The 19,941-nt window shown below is 48.5% G+C and overlaps 1 protein-coding gene across 2 annotated transcripts in view; it reads left to right on the top strand.

Annotated features, from left to right (window-relative positions):
• DNAH9 (dynein axonemal heavy chain 9) overlaps positions 1 to 18,611 on the top strand; it is a 301,438-nt gene extending 282,827 nt beyond the window's left edge. For both annotated transcript variants that reach the window (XM_054571228.1, XM_054571229.1), the window contains exons 67-69: positions 1,897 to 2,079; positions 13,928 to 14,317; positions 18,373 to 18,611. In XM_054571228.1, the coding sequence (XP_054427203.1) occupies positions 1,897 to 2,079; positions 13,928 to 14,317; positions 18,373 to 18,600 (801 nt within the window). In that variant the 3' untranslated portion in view covers positions 18,601 to 18,611. The remainder of the gene's footprint in view (positions 1 to 1,896; positions 2,080 to 13,927; positions 14,318 to 18,372) is intronic.
• The last annotated feature ends 1,330 nt before the right edge of the window (positions 18,612 to 19,941 follow it).

Here is a 19,941-nt window from a genome sequence, read left to right as displayed (position 1 = left end):
GTCCGCCCGCGCGGAGCTGCCCCATTCCCTCGCGGTCCCTGCGGCCACGGGCGTCCCCACATTTGATGCGTCCTGGAACAGCGCCTCCGGACTCTCGGTTTCATCTCTTTGTGACTAATGTCCAAATGGCAGCTCACTGTTACACGACTGTTTCTTCAAATTCCGCTCCAGAGACAGAAATATGATATAATTTTAGCCATTTGTCTCCTACCCGAACGGCAGCTTTCAGGTACCATTAAAACACCATTCCAGACTTTGCTATGACAGCACCAGAGACCCATTTGTGACAGGGTGATGAGTTTTACTTTCTTTTTTCTAACATCAGCTCTTTTCCTGGAGAGTGTATTGTATGTTAACAATACAAGGCAAAGTGAATATTAATAATCCTTTACATTTATGTAGTTTTTCATTGCTTTCAGATGCTGCCATATTCATCAGCTCATTTGATTTGATCTTTGCATCAGCCCTGGGAGTCGGGGAGAGGGGACAGGTAGAGAAAAACACTCTTGGAAGTTTTTATAGGTGCAGAAAATTGAGACCTAAATGAGGTGCTAAAACTCGCACGGGTAACGCCTAACAGAGCTGTATTAACTCAGTCAGTGTTCTTTGGTGGCAAGCAACAGGGACCACTTTAGCCAAAATAGGCAATAAATGGCTCGCTGTATCCAGGGAATCCTAAGACAGGCTAGCAAGCACAGTGGCTCCGGCGCAGGGAGAAGACAAGCGGGCAGTCCTCGCAGGGCACTTCCATCCCGGCGGCGGCTCCAGCCACTTTCTGTCCCCGAATCCACGTCTTGACATTCACATTTTCATGCTCCCAGAAAAGAACACCTGAGCGGCCTCCTTGGGTCGTGGGAGGGCGGGGCCCCAAGGCTGCACCCCAAACAATGGGGAGGAGGTGATTTCACAAAGAAGATAGGGGCTCGTTAAGAAGAAGAAAGGGAGAGAGATGACGAACAAAAACAATAGACATCCACCACCTGCATCTCAGGACCCGGGAAGGCTGGTCCCCTCGCTCTCTCCCTCCGTCCTTCTCTGCGGGCCACAGGTTCAACTATGTCCGCACTTGTTTCATTTCCCGTCTCTGCTGACAGGCCTCCTGGGCTTACTCGTTTGCCTCACAATGGCAGAGTCAGCCCTGGCCAGTGCGGTTCCCTTGGTTGGAGCATCATCCTGTATCCAGAAGGTCGTGGGTTTCATACCCGGTTGGGACACGTATGGGAAGCAACCAGTCGGTGTTTCTCTCACATCAATATTTCTTTCTCTCTCTCCCCCCACCACCATCCTCTCTTTCTAAAAGCTATTAAAAAATGTCCTCGGGTAGGAAAAAGTAATGAATTTAAAATGGCGGGCTCAGCCTCCAATGCTTGCCCCCAAAGAACTCGGTATCTCGGTGCCTCACTTCCAGTTTTCCAGGAGAGCCTGGCTGTTCTAGCTCCCTGGTCTAATTAGCTGGTCGTTTGTGTGGCATAAGGAATCCTGGGGCCGGGGAGGAGGTTTGTGTGACAGATGGGGGTGCTTCGTCCGGGACGCGAGGACAGACACGAGGGTGCAGCCTCCCGGAAACTCAGAACGGACCCCTGGGCCCTGCCTGTGCCCTGCCTTTCTGGTCCAATGCTCATGGCTAAACACACCGCTTCAGTCTCTGGGTTTCTCCAGCTCCCAGTTTCCAGAAAGGCATCTGTGTTCGTCTTTTTAAGCTGGTTGCACAGTCACCGCCTAGGGAGAAGCCACCCTGTGGTTGGTCCTCCACCCTGACCCCACTGACCTGAGCCGGCAGGCTAGAGGGAGACCCGCCAACAGATGACGGGCCTCTTTAGTGCCAGGTTACAGGAGAATGGTGTCCTTCTGGGAATTAGAGCCCCTTCCTAACCCTGTGTTTCCTCTTGGGGGCAGGTCAGGGCCCTCCTGGAAGAAATACTGGAGCGGGTAACGGATGAGTTTAACCTCCCGGAGCTGATGGCCAAAGTAGAGGAGCGCACCCCGTACATTGCAGTTGTCTTCCAGGAGTGCGAGCGGATGAACGTCCTCACCAGGGAGATCCAGCGCTCGCTGCGGGAGCTGCACCTCGGCCTGAAGGTGGGTGGGGGCTTGGGTGGGAAGGGCACGGCCGGCGGGTACACAGCGGCACCTGGAAGCTGGGAAGTGGGGAGCGGTTCTCCCACAGCCATCTAAACGCCCAGGAAGCTGTTGCTCCCGGACCCTGGGGGCTGTTCATGCTGCAGGGAGCGTCGGACGCAAGGTTTAGGGCCGGAAGCCGTGCTGAGGTTAGAATGAGCTGTGGCGGCTCCGTCCGCGCGCGGGAGCTCCTCAGGGGACTGACCGTACCCTGAATGATGACAAGAGAGAAGTCATGACCCCTCGTGTCTTCTACTGACACAGGCACAGTTGCTTCCACATGAGGCGCACGTGTGTGCTGGATAAGAGCACAGGTTCTAGGCTGTTCGGGCCCAACTCCCAGCTCTTCCATTTCCTCACTGTAGGGCTGGAAAGTGAGTTAAGTCTCATTGGGTCTCAGTTTCTTCATCTGTAAAACAGGGACATTGGTCCTATTTCATAGGGCCTTTGGAAGAATTAAATCAATTCACTTACATAGAGTGTTTAGAACAATGCCTAGCATGTGGTAAGTATCCCATAATATTAGCTGATAGTCTTATCACCCCGTGAGGGGGAAGGAAAGCATTTTAATCTTTTACAACCTCAAGGTTGTTGAAGGATCCAAAGATCTGAAAGATCCACGTTTGCACAAGCTCAGGTTTCTTGTGAGCAATGAGTCTACTATAATATTTCTACAACTGATTATATCAACAAGGCGTCTTTATTCACCGGAAGATAAGTAGCGCAGAGCCTAACAGACACGCATTGTTACAACCGCTCACCTGGATGACAGGTAAGTGGGAGGGCGCGCTGCCTCTTAGCAGCGGAGGAAGGGGGCAGCTGTCAGTTCACATCAGCCCGGGTATTAAAAGAGCTGTGACCCCGCACGGACGACCCCCGTTTCCCAGCTGACAGTGCGCGCTCAGCCCGGTCGGGGATGTCGGGGCAGGGGCGTGCTGCCACCTCCGTGTCCGCCCCTGGAGTGGGGAAAAACACTCCACCGCCGCGTGTGCTTGGGGAAAACAGCCGTGAGGTTCTTCACACGCGGTCACAGGAACTGCGAAATAGACTGCCACACCCAGGTCGGTGGGTTTTTATGAATCTGTTCATTTCCCTTCTCCCCCAGTATGAATGAAAGGAGGTAAGGAAAAGGCGAGAGGGGAGGGAAGTTGAAGACTGAAAATGTTTGGCAATGTTTCCAAACTATGCACCAGCTTGTGACGAAATGAAATAGAAAATTTTGAGGAACAATCTCTAACGTAACTAAGGACTTTGCCCGTCACATTATTCAGCTCCACTGTTGTTGTGCCCAGGTATCTATTAGTAAGTATCTTGAGTAGATGTGTTGCAACATTAGCTTATTGAATCCATAGAATTTGGTGCGGCTTATATACTCATTCAACTTCCGGTTCATTCACTCGTTTTTCTTCCAAGAGCCTTCGCTGCCATTCGGGGCCCGGCACTGCAGAGCGTTCCTGGGAGGGGGCGGGGGGTTCAGTCCGTGCGCGCAGGGCCGCCGGCTGAGCTCTTGGGGTGAGTCTCGCTCGGCCCTGCTCGGCCCTGCTCGGCCCTCCATGCTGGAGGGGAGCCTTCGTCTCCAGAATGACAGCCTTGGAAACGCGAGCACACAGCTGATTGTAGTAGAAGGCAGAGCTAATTCAGTGCCACACGGAGAGGGGTGGGGAGAGGGAGGGAGGAACGGGCGTGTGGGTCAGGGAAGGCCCTGGAGAAGCAGCATCCAGGGGCTTTGAGGGGGGCGGGGGGGGGGGAGACGAGGGTTTTGACAGGTGGCGACAGAAAGGGTCTCCCAGCAGAGGAGCCCTCAGCCTGCCCTAAGACTTAACCTGCTTCAGCTGGAGCAAAGGGTCCACTGAGGTGCGCATTAGTGACATGGGGAGCTTCAGGCGGTGATTGGCATTGACAGAACAATGACCCAGAAGCACTAAGGACAACTGTCTATTGCCTTTTTCTTTTTGTCCCTCTGTGAGCTGGAGGGCAGACAGAGCAATCTCCACTTAAAAATACTGTCATGAGAAACAATCTCATTAGAGCAGGTCCCCGGATGGGTCTGGTCATCGGACTCCCCGGAGGTTTCATCACAACGCGCATTCCCTCCGGTCTCCACCCTCCAGTCCGGCCAACCGCTAGAGCCAGGTTCTGGACACCTACATTTCTAACGAGCAGCCGGGCAATTCTTGTGACGAGTCGCGTTTGCGAAGCACAGTGTTAAGGCAACTAGGTAGGAGAAAAAGAATGAACAAATGTCTTCGCGGAAAAGTGAAGGTGCAAGGGGGTGGTAGCATCGTTCAGAGCGAGGGACGTTTTTAAGTCTGCGGAAAAGAGAGAGGTGAGCTTGCAAAAAAAATGAGAGCGGAGAGGAAACAGCAGAAGGGATGGACTTGGGCAAGCGGGGTTCATGGGGTGACCTGGCACGTGCGGGAGACGTGAGGGCCCCACTGGTCAGCCGGCTCAGGGAAGACGTGAGAGGCTGCTCAGCCCCGAGCTTCCCACCGGAAGGGCACACTGGCAGCTTGCCTGGCAGCGGGCAGGGAGGAAGTTGTGACCGCGGTTCTCCTTCTTTCCCTGTCTCCTTGCTCTGCAACCGTTACTTCAAAGTTCTGGGAGGATTTTAGGCCGCTCCAAACCGTACGGATTCAATAACCTAAGATTTTATAATACAGTCGCTGCTAGCGACAGGTTGGCACTTGAAATGTGGCTAGCCCAAATTGAGATGTGCCATGATGTAAGTTAAACATGAGAGTTCAAAGATATTTAATGTTAAAGATCCTATTAATAATTCTATATCGATTACATATTGAAATATTTGCTATTTTAGATATATTGACATAAAATACATTACAAAAATTAAGTTCATCTGTTTCTTTTTTCTTTGTTCTGCTTTTTTAAAAAGATTTTATTTATTCTCCTTTAGAGAGAGGGGAAGGGAAGGGAAGAAGAAAGAGAGGGAGAGAAACATCAATGTGTGGTTGCCTCTTGTGCACCCTCCACTGGGGACCTAGCCAGCAACCCGAGTAGGTGCCCTGACTGGAACCAAACCGCTGACCCTTGGGTTCTCAGGCCGACACCCAACCCACTGAGCCACATCAGCCAGGACTGTTTCTTCCTGCCTCCCCCCTCCCCTCTCCCTCTCCCTTCCTCCCTCCCTCCCTCCCTCCCTCCCTCCCTCCCTTCCTCCTTTCTTTCTTTCTTTCTTTCTTTCTTTCTTTCTTTCTTTCTTTCTTTCTTTCTTTCTTTCTTTCCTTCCTTCCTTCCTTCCTTCCTCCTTCCTTCCTTCCTTCCTTCCTTCCTTCCTTCCTTCCTTCCTTCCTTCCTTCCTTCCTTCCTTCCTACCATAAAATTGGAAGGTGCGCACACAGCTCACATTTGCAGTTTGCATTACACTGCATTTGGGAAGTGCAATGTTACTTGTAGCCGCTGCCTGCCCAGCATCTGGGCGGGGCTGAGGCCTGTTTTTTATTCTATTATTCAGACATCCTATGGCATCAGACATTTCTCCTATGCTTCAGTGGCTGATTACCCCTTCTGACTGACAGAATTTGTTTCTAAGTATGTGAAAGATGTTTGAACTTGAAGTCCAGCTTGCTGACTGGAGAATTCCTCCAGCTCTTTATTCTGACCCACTGTGTATGACTTCATGGTGCAGGCCTGAGAGGGGTTCCTTGCTTTGGCTCTCGAATGACGGGCAGGCACCAGCCACCAGCCACCAGGCCGCTGCCCCAGCCCAAGCGCCTTCCTTCTTCCTTCCTGAAGCGCTCTATCAGGACACCCATCTGGGTGGGCCACTGTCCCCCTCTGTCTGGAAGCCAGACTGGAAGGAGTGGGACCCGTATCACCCCCACCTGCCTCCCTACCTGCGCACCTGCCTCCCCACCTGTGCCCATGAAAGCTGGTTGCAAAGATCACCTTCCTAGGGAAGAAAAGGCAAACAGGAGCTGACCCTCAGGTCGGGGAGCAGCCGGCAGCCCCTCGAGAAGGTGGCACGTGGGTGCTGCTGACCTGCGTGGACTGAGGCTGGCGGCGTGCCTGCCAGCCAGCAGCACCGGCCGCTGCAGGCACAACAGCGGTGCCCTTTCCAAGTGACGGTGCTGGCCCCAGACGGTGGCGCCCTTAGGTTCGGACTGGAGCCTAGGGATCTGAGCTTTTCACAAGACTTCAAGCAGTGAAGGCCTGCCAGAAAAAAATAAGGTTTTTATTCTATGTCATATCAAAGAAAGTTTACAAGAGCACTTATTTATAGCAGCGGTCCCCAACCTTTTGGGCACCAGGGATTGTGTTCGTGGAAGACAATTTTTCCACGGACCGGGGTGTGTCGGGGAGAGACAGGAGGGGGAGCTCAGGCTGCAGACGGGGAGGAGGGAGGATGGGGACCCCTGATTTATAGGGATGAATAAGAGGGTTAAGGTCGCAGCCAGATAGCCCTCACATCCACCGTGAGGCGCCCCCGCCTTTAGTTCTCCCCAATTTTCCTGCAGGGCTGACATGTAGCCAGCAAGTCACAGGGCCCTGGGCAGGGCCATTTTCTTAAGGGAAGGATTCAAGGTTTGCTCTGTGAGTTTTCTGTTGTTGTTGTTGCTGCCTTTTGGCCTGTGACCAAATAAGCGCAGGTGCTATTTAGTGTCACACGGGAGCCGGGCGGGAGGAGCCTGAGGAGCCTGAGCAGCCTGCGCGTGAGCAAACGAAAGCAGGTTTCCCTGGGGGAGCACAGCCGGAGCCTTTCAGGAGGGACCAGTTGCCCGAGTTTGGCCACAGGAACGTACTGTCTGCCACTCCGGCCTCCACCAGTCAGGCAGCGTCTTAGGAAACAAATTTTTCCTGAATGCCTTTCAGGAAATGCTGTCCCCGAGTCCATAGATATTTTTTTCCCTGTCCCCTGAGAGAGGGACCCCAGTGACACTGAGTGAGTACAGGGCAGTGGTCTCTCTCGTTCCGTCTCTGCCCTTGCTCTGCAGATGAGTCGATGCTGCTTCTGCTCCAGGTCATGGGAGTATGTGAGTTCAGGAACCGAACTACAAGGCAAACAGTTTCTCCTTTTCCTAAATCCTTGCTGCTTCACTCTCAAGCTGATGAAACCTAAAAGATGGTACATTCTCGCAGGCTCCATCGCTCGCATGATCAGTCAGTACATGCAAAATCATTGTCCCAAAAAATTATAATCACATTATAAGCAGATGTGAGGAATGTTTCAGAAAGCCAAGCAACACATTTTATGTTCCTCTGCTATAAAAATGATTTTGGATTTCTGAAGGCTGTTAAAATTTAACTATTGCATACACTTTTATTACCATACTTTGTTTTTTAGAACATTTTTAGGTTTACAGCAAAATTGTGTGGGAGGCACCGAGAGCCGCCACGGGCCCTCTGCCCCCTCCATGCACAGCCGCCGCCGCCGCCGCCATCCCGCCAGAGCGGTCCGGTCGTCGCCACTGATGAGCCGCCTTTGACTCACCATCATGACCCAAGCAAGGCCCATAGTTTACATGAGGGGTCCCTCTTGATGTTGTGCATTCTGTGGGTTTGGACCAATGTGTAATGACATGCATCCACCATTACAGGGTCTTGTAGAATAGTTTCACTGCTCTAAAAATCCTTCTTAGCACATACATTTTCACCTTAAACACGTGATTCCTTATTACATCGAAACTTGGAGACAGAACGGTCCTGTGACTTCACTGTTTTCAGTAGCAGCGCGTGGCTGTCTGAGGCGTGGCGCCGCCGAGTAGGGCGTGGACTCAGCCCAGGGAGACAACCGGGAAACAAAGGGTTTCTCTGTGTGAGCGAATGGCAGCGGCCGGCGGAGCTGAGCCCCTCTGGGCTCCTCTCTGCCAGACTCACGCTGCCGCAGCCCTCAGGAGAGGGGCCAAAGGACCAGGGCATTTTCATCACCCTTTTTCCGGTACCGCGGGCCCAGCTCTGCTTCATGTTATGGGATGACTGCGGGACTCCGGGACGGGCACGTTTACTCCCAGTCAACCCAGTGGCAGACGGCATCACATGCACAATATAGTTCCACAGACACACCCAGATTTAACAAAACCCCACACAGTTTTGTGGAGAATCAAGTTTATTTTGGTGTATTGTTCATAAAAAGCATGATGCTCGAACATGAAAATCATGTTTTTATAACATGATTGTTATAATCTTGTAAATAAAATGGCTACTGAAAACTTAAAATTTTTTATTTAAAAAAAATGAGTATGGCCTATATTTTTTAAGTACATTGGACTTTATTTTTTTGCAATGAGTCTTGATTTGTCTATATTTTTTTATTGTTGACACTATTATAGAAGTACCCCATTTTCTCCCCTTTGCCCCCCACCCCCCAGCACCCCCTTGCCTTCATCACATTGTTGTCTGTGTCCACGGCCTATGCATACATGCACATATGTTCTTTGACTAGGCATATTGTCATTGGCCAGGGGCCTGGCCCTGAACGGGTCTGCCCAGGGCCGGCTGTGGTGTCTGGGTTCTTGACTTCATGTAGGAAAGATTTCACAACATGCATTCACAACAGGTGACTATGAGGGCACATTTATTAAAGCTGGGGACACTAACACAAGGAAGGCTTAGCATAGAAGAAGCAACAGGAGAGCCTAGGCTGGGCTGCCTGAGCTCACTGGGAAGTCAGAGAAAAGGGGGCTTTGGGGACAGGGTCAGGGGGTAACCGGGGACAAGCTTCCAGCTGCCCCCTGCCTGAGAGTGTAGGAGACGCCTGCCTGTGGGGAAGGAAGGGGCAGGGAGAAGAGCAGGGGAAAGGAAATGGCGTGCGCTGCTCCCCCGAGGGAGAGCACACTAGAACCTTTGCCTTGAGGCTTCTCTCTCCCTTGCAGGCGGGAATCTTGGGGGAGGTCTCGGGAGGGTTTCAGCAGAACATGCATCAGTTGTCCAGGTGGCCCTTCCCGTGCCCTGGTCTCCCCTGATGGGTCAGGGGCAGGGCAGGGCGTCTTTAGTCATTGTAGTTGGTCCTGGAGTCGCCCACCCGGTTTGGGCCTGGACCTGAACATCACTGGGGCCTAGATGTTATCTGCAGGGAGGAGAGGCTACCCTGGGGGCGAGGCCCTTGTGTTCCCAGTTCTGCCCCTGCCAGGCACTCTGCCCTCCCCCCAGTGACCATCTGCGCCCGGCTGTAAAGGGCTCCGCCATTGTGTTCAGCTGTCTGTCTCAGTTTTCTCGTTCCACTTGCCTAGGAATTTCCTAGCTTTTCCCTACACTGTCTCAGTGTGAACCCAGAGGTTCCACCAGCCACCAGCCCACACCACTTCGCTGCTTCCCAGGCCTCATGGCACACAAATGCGTTGCATCGGCGGCCTTGCCTGGCGCCTGCCCCTTGTCACTTTCACGCACCTGGTTCAGCTTCTCTTTAATGAATGAGCAAAGTGATATGTCAGATCTACTGGGCATTGGAACTGAGTCCTGTTGTTGGACATAATCCATCATGGTTGTTAGTAAAGGATTGTTGAGAACCCCTGCCTTGGGCCCCCAGGCCTCCTGCCTGCCTAGAAAGCGCTGTGCTCAGCCACTGCCTTCTCCGTGTGAGGCGGGCCCCCAGCTCGGCCGTGGCCGGCGCGTCTGGAACAGCCATCCCCTAGCCTCCCTGCCCATCTCGGGCTCTTCCCATCTTAAACGCACACCTGTAAATGAGTCTTATTTATAAGCTTCTCTCTGAGCAGTACCACCTGATGCTGCTCACGCTGCCCTTCCACATCTCTACAGCGCAGAGGTCCAGCGTGGTTCCTGCATTAATACGCACTCATGCCCGCCTCTCTTTGAAACTGCTCTTAAGTCATCACTCAAGGGCCTTTCCACAGATATAAACCTGCTTCCTCAGTTAAACTATAAAGTCATCAAGCAAGGACTCTCTTTTTTTTTCTTTTCTTTAATCCTTACCTAAGGACATTTTTTCTTAATTGCTTTTAGAGAAAGAGGAAGGGAGAGAAAGAGAGAGACAGAAACATCAGTGTGACAGAGAAACATCGTTTGGTTCCCTTCGTGTACATGCCCCGACAGGGATCAAACCCACAACCTGGGCACATGCCCTGGTCTGGAATTGAACCCATGACCTTTCGGACTACAGGGTGACGCTCCAACCAACTGAGGCACACCAGCCAGGACAGGATTCTTCTAATTGTTCTATATTTCTAGGAGAAAAAAAAAATTAGAATAGCCCTCAGTGTGCTGCTGGGGGTCTGAGTATGAAGGTGATGCAGGAGGGAGCGTGGAGGTCAGCTGCTCCGCTCCCCCGCCACCCCTGCTTCCTCCGCTTCCTCAGTGGGTGTCATTCTGTTTAACTTGTCTGTTCACGACTGCAAACGCTGCGTAGCCTGTGAAGAATTCACTGCTTGCCTTATAAATCAGGGGCTTAGAAAATTATACACATGCCTGATAACCCATTAAAAGTCCATGGCTTGCATTATTCTTGATGACTTTAAGTTTTTCAGTAATTCCTTTTCCACATTTAGAGTTCTTTTTTGGTCCAAACAGAGGCAGACTCTGATTACAAAAGGAAATTTTACGATCGTGATAGTAACCTCTGTGAAGTATGGAAATGATGCTTAAAAGTGACTTACCTGCTTTGATTTTTATGGCCAACAAACCAGATTTAACTTAACTAGAAAGTCAAACAATGCGTGGAAAACATCAGTTTTCAGCTATTGGACAGGTACCACATGACTCTGATACTTGAAAAAAAGAAAAAAGAAAAATTTCCCTTTTTCAAATGAGCCCCTCGCTGCACAAACTAACTGTGTGGAGGAAGTTTCAGGAAGAGCCCCACAGTTCTGCTGAGCCGGAAAGACAATGCTCAGGACCCCCGGGCAGAGCCTGCAGGCCGAACGCCTGAGGCAGGGAGCTGCTCACCCAGAGAGAGAGCTCCAGGGTCTGCAGGCACATCCCCTGAGACCTCGGCCGGCTACTGCTCTGCACACGAGTGAGAAAAACCTACCCAAAGCTGGGGAAGGAAACCAGAAAAGAGCAGTGAGGACAATTATCAGAGCTCACACAAAGCAGAGAATAGATTGTGTTCCCACTCAGCAGAGTAGAAAAAACTCACAAGACAGATGGCATCAGGGAGAACTGTCAGTAGTGGGGCTATTGGACCTGGACTGATCCAGACCCTCCCCTCCACCCACCATCAACACACACAAAGCTGAAATGCCAGCTTCTGACAGATTCATTGATTTCAAGTGAATTAACTACAGACAATATAAATAAATAAATAAATAAATGTCAGCACCCTTTAAAGGAATGCAAAAAAATCTAGCATTTGCTTATGTAAAATTCACAGCACTTGACATAAACAAATTACAGGCATGTAAAGAGGCAGGGTCCTGGCTGGTGTGGCTCAGTGGATTGAGTGTTGTCCTGCAAACCAGAGGGTTGCTGGTTTGATTCCCAGTCAGGGCACGTGCCCAGATTGTACACCAGGTCCCGGGTAGGAGGTGTGCGAGAGGCAACCACACATTGATGTGTGTCTCCCTCTCTTTCTTTCTCCCTTCTCCTCTAAAAATAAATAAAACCTTTCTCTAAAAAAAGAAAAAAAGAAGCAGGACTATATGGTCTCTAGCAAGGATAAAACTGATCAATCAAAATGGAGCCAGAAATGGCAGGGATAATGGAATTAGTAGACAAGGGTGATAAGAAAACCATTATAAGATTTTTGTCTATGTTCAAGAAGATAGAAGAAAATAATATTATGAAATGGAAAAGGAAGATATTTTAAAAAGACCCAGTGAAATATAAGGAGATGAAAAATACATGATCTTAAATGGAAAAAAAAAACCAACCCTTTGTATGATTAACAAGTAATTAGGTACTGCAGAAGAAAAGATCAGTAAACATGAAAACAGAGCAATGGAACTATCTAAATGAGGGAGGGGAAGACTGAAATTAAGAACATTGAGCATCAGTGACCCGTGAAATGATGTCAAGTCATCCAATATATGTGCAATTGGAGACCTAGGAAGAAAGAGTTAGGGAAGGGGAAAGGTGGACAGAAAAAAAGTATTTGAAGAATTAAGGGCCACATTTCTGTAAATTTAATAAAAACTAAAAACTGATAAGCACAGCAAATCCCACACAATAAGCCTACTGAAATCTATGTAAGGATACCTCATAATTAAGTTTTTGAAATCCAAGGGTAAAGGAGAATCTTAAAGGCAGCCGAGGGAAAAATAAAAAGTGTATATAAAGGAGCAAAAAGAATGACAGTAGACATTTTATAGGAAGCTATGCAAGCAGAATATCATTAAAGTACTAAAAGAAAGCACCAAAAATATTGAGAAAGGTCACAGGATACAAGATAAACACAAAAACAATTAATAGTATTTCTATATACAAGCAATAAAAACACGGACACCAAAATTTAAAATACCATTTAACCACTCAAAAATTTAAATACTCATATGCAAATCTAACAAATACAGCACTTACATGCTTAAAACTATAAAATACTGGTAAAAAGAATTAAAGTATATATAAATAAATGAAAGGTCATACACTGTTCACAGATTGGAGGACAACCCAGTAAAGATGTCAATTCTACTCAAATTGATAGGCAGGGTTAATGCAATTTCTATCAGAATCCCAGTATGAGCCTTTTATAGATACAGAGACAATTGCTCTAAAATTTATGTATAAAAACAAAGGAACTAAAAGGTGGAAACAATTTGAAAAAGTAGAATAAAGTGGGAAAAAGGAGTTGACCTGATTTCAATACTTATTATACAGGCATAGTAATTAAGACTGTGGTATTGGTGGAGGGATGGACACCCAAAACAGAATAAAGAAGCTGAGAGGGGCTATCTTTCTGCCTACCACACATACCATGGAATACTACGCAGTAATAAAAAAGATGAACTATTTGGTAGATGCAAAAACTCGGGTGCATTTTCAGAGAATTATGCTGAGTGAAAAAAAGCAATCCCAAAAGGTTTCAAACTCTATGATTCCATTTATATAGATTTCCTAAAATGACAAAATTACAGAAACAGAGACTAAATCAGTGGTTACTAGGGGTTACAGAGAGGGTGGGACAGGAGAAAAGGATTTCTTGCAGTGACATACATGTTTTGTGTCTTGGCTGCGTCAATATTGGTATCCTGTCGGTCATGTTGCATGTAAGTTTTGCAAGATGTTGCTATTGGGGGAAACTGTATTATTTCTTACTACTGCATGTGTACCTACAATTATCTCAAAATAAAAAGTTGAATTTAAATAAAAAGCAGAAGGAACACTTCCCAGCAAAATTGTATGAGGCCAGAATTACCCTAATACCAAAGACATTACCAAACACAAGAAGCCAAAGCCCAGAGGATCTGTATTCCCCCAAACCAAGGATTTCCTTCAGAAATCAAACCGTTGGACAACTTTAAGGAACACTCTTCCAATAGCTAGATGAAATTTGTAAAGAAAGGTTTTCATTGAAAACCGTCTTTAAATTAAACTCTGTAAGCTTGCGTTTCTCAGCTGCATGCCAAAGCCTGCAGGGCCACAGCTGAGGCAGGGGGAGAGTCCCGGAGCCCCGGCTCTAGGGCAGCGCTGCGTCAGCGTGGGGCCCTCGGGGGTTCTGAGGTCCGCAGCGGGCCAGTCCCCTACCAGCAGCAGCCCGGTGCAGACTCCAATATCACCAGAGCAGGGGGAGTGTTAAAGGACAAACCCTTCCAATCAAGGACTCGAGGACTGGACAGGACAGTCACTGTGTCACCCACCCTGGAGTCACCCATCTTCCTGAGGGCCATGAGCGAAAAGTTCCAGAGGCTGGTTGTTTGCAGGGACTTGCTGCCCTTCACTTTCTCCTCTCCTTCCTTGCCTTCAGGGGGAGCTGACCGTGACCGGTGACATGGAGAACCTGCAGAACAACCTGTACCTCGACACAGTGCCGGAGTCCTGGGCCAGGCGCGCCTACCCTTCCACGGCAGGCCTGGCTGTCTGGTTTTTGGACCTCCTCAGCCGAATCAAGGAGCTGGAGGTCTGGGTAGGAGACTTCACAATGCCCCCCACCGTGTGGCTGACGGGCTTCTTCAACCCCCAGTCCTTCCTGACCGCCATAATGCAGTCCACGGCCCGCAAGAACGAGTGGCCACTAGACCAGATGGCCCTGCAGTGCGACGTGACGAAGAAGAACAGAGAGGAGTTCAGGAGCCCACCTCGGGAAGGGGCCTATGTCCACGGCCTCTTCATGGAGGGTGCCCGCTGGGATGCACAGGTAAATCTGTCTGTGTGCTGACTAAATACACGCCACCTCCCATAATGTGATTACTAAAAGGGATGTCCCTGAACCTTTTGACCTAGGTCATCTTTCCTCAAGCTGACAAGCCATTTTTAGGCAACTAGGGAAGGTGCAAAGAGCCCAGGCTGGGCAGAGTGAGTAGGGTGGTTGAAAGCAACGGTTCTGGAGCCAGACTCGCTGGATCTGACTCGGAGCAGCATCATTTATTACCGCTGCGACCTGGGGATATAATTCTACTTCTCTAAACCTTAGTTCACTCAACTGTTGTGCGGGACGATGGAGTCCCTGTGAAGAGAGAACCAAGCCACTACGCATGGCTAACTTAGAACAGCACCTGGACCCAGGGAGTGCTCAGCCAGTGCTGGAGTCAGCCACCCGCTGTGGCTGACTCTACAGTCACCTCTGGAGCGCCATTCCGCCTGTGTGTCACCTGGGGGCGCCATTCCACCTCCCTGGGCCACTTCCCTCACTCCAGGCTCTAGGAAGGCAGGAGTCCCCTCAGCAAGCGGGAGCCAGCAGGTGTCACTTAAAGTGACATTTTGAAAAGATTCCTTACTCAACACTAATAAGAACTTGAGTCACCATAAGATTTGAGACATTTATAATGGATAGAAAAGCGGCAAACAAGCACAGATGGCTGGGATAAATGACAGGAGCAAAAATGGGTAACGCTAGAGCAAACTTACATTTGTTATACATACGACCTGGAAGGAGTTCTTAGTGAAATGTCCCACTTGACAAATGACACTAACCTATTCCTAGCAGTTGGTATCAAGCTTATTATAGGGAACAACCATTAGAAGGTCCTAGAAGGCCGTATAAACATACATATGCAGCTCTACTGGGCTGAATAGTGTCCTTCCAAAATTCATGTCCACCCAGAACCTCAGAAGGTGACCTTATTTGGAAACAGTGTCCTACTAGAGTAGGACCTAAATCCTCCTTATAAGAAGGCCATGCTGGAAGCACAGAGGAGAACACCCCAGGAAGACGGAGGCAGAGGTTGGAGCGGTGCGTCTTCCGCCAGCTGACGCCAAGGACCGCCAGCAGCCAGCAGGAGCTAGGAAGAGGCACGGGACAGCTTCTGCCTCAGAGCCGCCTGAGGAACCAGCCCTGCCTATCCCTTGATTTTAGAATTCTGGGCTTCAGAACTTGAAAGAATACATTTCTGTTGCATTAAGCCTCCAAGATTGTGGTAACTTGTTCTGGTAGCCCCCGCAAACCAGCAAAGAGCTGACAGAAAAGACATAAAGCAGGGCATGTTTTTAAACAACCCGAGCCTTGAGAGGGAAGTTCTCCGCCTGAACTTTTCTGTAAGATTCTCCGAGGGAGGCCACGCAGGGATTGCACTGCATGTGGAGCGGTGCAGAGGGGCTGGGGCCGGGGTACCAAAAACACCGAAACGGGAGAAGTATGAAAAAGTGGGAAAGCAGCTCAGAAGGACGAGCCATGGCGCTGTGTAGGGGGTGGGGGGTGGGGCTAAAGGACATGACCCCACTCATCTGCCTCCAACTTTTCATTGCCTTGTTTCTAAGGACAACTAAACAAAAACAAAAACAAAAAAAAATTTCCAAAAAGGCAATACGTGCCTACCAAAAGCGCTTGTTCTTACAGTATCTATTCCAGAAAGATTTCAGCGAAAATGTAAGGGTAAGGATGTCCAAAAATTCTCTCGTCCATAAAATAGTGAGAACATTGGCCAAAAACACGGTCTGAATCAACATTTTCAGAATTATGGAAATTAACCAAAGGCTTTCAGCAATCCAAGCAGTGTTTATTGCAAAAAACAGCTGAACCTCAGTAAGAAGAGCTAGCTTTGTGGCCTTTTAACTTGCCCTGTTCTGTTTCCTTCTCACCCAAAGTCTGGTAGCCTTGACAACCAACAGGCTACAGTCGCTGTTAAAAGACAAAGGCAAAGAGAGAATCTTGAAAGTGGCAAGACAAAAACAATTCATTGCTTACAAGAGCTGATTCCTTATAAGACACCAGGAAGGTCAGAAGGTGGTAGAATTATGGAGCCATAGTGCTGAAAGAAAGAGATCATCAGCCAAGAACTCTATATCCAGCAAAACTATCTTTTAAAAATGAAGGAGAAATTAAGACATTCCCAGATTTTTGTTTTTTAAGTAAGAGAGACAATTCATTTCTAGCAGCGCAGCCCTACCAGAAATACAAAAGGGAGTCCTTCAGGAGGAAATGAATAGCCCCTAGACAGCAACCCCAGTCACATGAAGGGACAGAGACCAGTAAAGGTGTTTGCATATGTAAATATAAAAGACAATATAAATGAATTTTTGCTTTTAACTTTTTTCTTGTATCTGATTTGAAGCATAACTGCATAAAGCAATACTTATATATCTATGCTGATAGTCATAAAATGTACAAAGATGTAATTTTCATGATAAAAACTGCACAAATTCTTACGCACAGGAAAGGGAAGGACTAGAACTGTACAAGAGTAAAATTTTTTGTATACTACTGAAATTAAGTTGGTATTCATCTGGAACAGAGTTTTATAAATTAAGATGTTAATTTACAAACCAGTGAGAATAATTTTAAAACATAATAAAAAAACAAGGGAATTAAAATATTACACTGCTATATGTCTATTTAATACAAAAATAAGGCAATAATGGAGGAACAGGGGAAGAAAAAAGACTTGACATAAACACATAGTAAAATGGCAGATTAAGTCTTATCGGTAATTACATAATACAAAATGGATTAAACACTAAAATTAAAAGGCAAAGAATGGAAAGATGGAGTTTTTTAAATGACCTGACTGTATGCACTTTAGATTCAAAGACACAAATAGACTGAAAGTAAGTGGATGGAACAAACATGTCATTTATGTAGAGATTTCATAAATACCCCATGACTAGCGGGACTGCTAATGGTCAGTTTCTCCTGGGGGGAGGAAAATGTTCTAGAATGACAAAGTGATGACTACACGTTAAAAACATTGAATTGTACATTTTAAAAGGGTTGGTTTTATGGCACATGGAGAAAAAGTTCTACCCCTACTCCTACTCTCTGCCATAAACACTCTGTTGTGGGGGAGGGGGAGGGTTCCCCTCAGGTCTGTCACTCATCATGCCTCCCATCAGCCCCTAACAGAGCTGAGGAGGTGCGTCCTCGCCTTTAAATAACTTTCACAGAAAGTAAACCACCCCCTATTAATAGCAGAAGGGGCTCGGCGTTTCGGACACAGGCAGGGAATCTGCAAGTCACTTGGTATCAGCGTTTCCCCACATTCCATGAAACACTTGTGCACCGGGAAGTGAGTAGGTCGCAGAGAAACTAAACTATTAGATCCTGTTGTCCACTAAATTTGGGAAACACCAGGTTCGAAGTCAAACTGTTTGCTTTACTGCTAGGACTTCTGCTTACCTTCACCGTAGCTTCGAGTCCGAGGTACGGTTGCACCATTTCCCAAGCCTGTTGGATAGGGAGCCCTCCTGCCCCTCAGAACATTTCTCAGGGCCTGTGGGAAACCTGCCCTGGACCGCTCTACTGAGAATCTCAGGAAGCCAGAGAGAGGCCCAGCTGCAAGGCTACAGGAAGGCCAGGCCCCATTCCACGAGTGAAGAGGGAGCTTGGCTTCCTCTGCTCTGGAGGGCGGATGAGGTCACGTAAGAAACTGGAATGGGGTGTATCCCAGGTCTAAAGCATTTGCTGACAGCCCTGTCTTATTCATCTTTAAATCCTCAGCACCTAGCACGACATCAGGCAAATAGTTGCATTCAGTATGCCTATGAAATGAATGAATCCAAAAATAATAGTAGGACTCAAGCTTCAAAGGGATTAATTTGTACATGAAAAATACTGGCTTTTGGACCTCTCCTTCCAAAAGTGATTTAGGCTGGAAAACAGTATCAGATGCACCCCGCCACGGGTTGTTGAAAAGCCTGCAAGGGGCCAGGCATAGAGGCAGAGAGCCCTTCCCAGTCTCGTCTCCCTGATCTTCTGCCTGGAGAAGGCTTCGCTCTGGGTCTGACCTCACCAGGTTCTTCTCATGTGCTTGTCCTCAGGCTGGGGTCATTACGGAGGCAAAGCTAAAGGACCTGACACCCCCCATGCCTGTGATGTTCATCAAGGCCGTCCCCGCAGATAAGCAAGATTGCCGCAGCGTCTATCCTTGTCCTGTGTACAAGACTTGTCAGCGGGGACCCACCTACGTGTGGACTTTCAACCTGAAGACTAAGGAGAAGCCATCTAAGTGGGTGCTGGCTGGAGTAGCTTTGCTTCTCCAGATCTAGCTCCCTGCAGAGCCACTGAGAGAACAGGGCTGGGGGAGATGGCCCAGAGGGACAAGTGGAGGGGGCGTCACCATAGACACATAGAAAGATAAGCAATCATAAGCACTCACGATCCTGTAGGGAATTCTTGTAGGGAGCTTGGAGAAAAGGGCCTAAAGTGAGGCTGAGCTGGATGCACGTGCATCTAGGAGCCAGCGGAGAGACACTTTATAACTCTAACCTTTCCTAATAAAGTGATTCATTCTTCAACTGTGTCTGGTCCTGGCTTGGGGAGAGGCAGTCATAAATGATCCCGAGGAGCCAAAGGGAAACAAGCCACAGACACCTGAGCTCTGGCGCCGTTACGTGGCACCACGCTCGGTGCTCTGGCTCCCAGCTGCTCCATAGGTGGGCAGCACTGGTGTGGCCCAGTTTGTGTTGTAACAAGCCCGCCAGGTGACCTGTGTGCACATTATGGTTTAAGAGGCCTTACTCTGGACCAGGAGTCACCAAGCTTTGTCTGTAAAGGAACTCTCAATATTTTAGGCTTTGCAGGACATATTGTTTGGCTGCAACTACTCAGTTCTGTCACTGTAGCCCCAAAGCAGGCATAGACAATGCACAAATGAACGAGTGTGGCTGCAGTCGAACAACATTTTATTTACAAAAACAGGCAGTGGGCCTTAGCTTGCTGATCACTACTCTAGAGGATAAGGGAGGTATATGTACATGAAAATATACATATACATATATACATATACATTCTTCATTAATTTACACACCCATTCAATAAATATTTCTCTAACAATCTACTACTTGCTGAGAACACAACTGAATAACAGGTGTTATTGTTTCCTATATCTCTATCATCCATTAGCTCATTAGGAGGGACCCAAGGAGAAACCTTTGACCTAAAGATGTTTAACCTAGAAGTTGTCCAGACTTTACTCAGTGAAATGAATTTTCACTGGAGGCTCAAAGAGTTCCATGGTTTTAGTGAGTTGTAAAGAGCTCTACAGACAGGCTTGTTCGGCAAGGAGCATCTGGGAGGGCCCAGTATCCCTTCCGCTGTTCCCCCATGTTCTTGCAGAGACTCTTTCCGGACCAGCAGGCATGGAGGCCCCCGGCTGGCTTGTTAAACCACAGGTTGCTGGCCCCTCCCTTTACAATGTACAGCTGGATGAGTCTAACAAATTGCTGTGGCTGCTGGTCCCAGAGCCACACTGAGAACTCCTGATTTGAAACATAAAACTCTACTGTCCGACAAATCTCTGCTATGCAGAATGCACAATCAAATGCCAACTTCCCCATGACAGTTCTGGCCCGTGGTTGCTGCATTCCCTGAAGAGATGCCTTAGTCCC

Source organism: Pteronotus mesoamericanus, unplaced genomic scaffold, assembly GCF_021234165.1.
Source record: "Pteronotus mesoamericanus isolate MK-2021 breed Mesoamerican mustached bat unplaced genomic scaffold, CSHL_Meso_final contig_22, whole genome shotgun sequence".
NCBI classification, from domain to species: Eukaryota; Metazoa; Chordata; class Mammalia; order Chiroptera; family Mormoopidae; genus Pteronotus; species Pteronotus mesoamericanus.
Note: the sequence above shows the minus strand (reverse complement) of the source record. Positions and strands in the feature narration are given on the sequence as shown.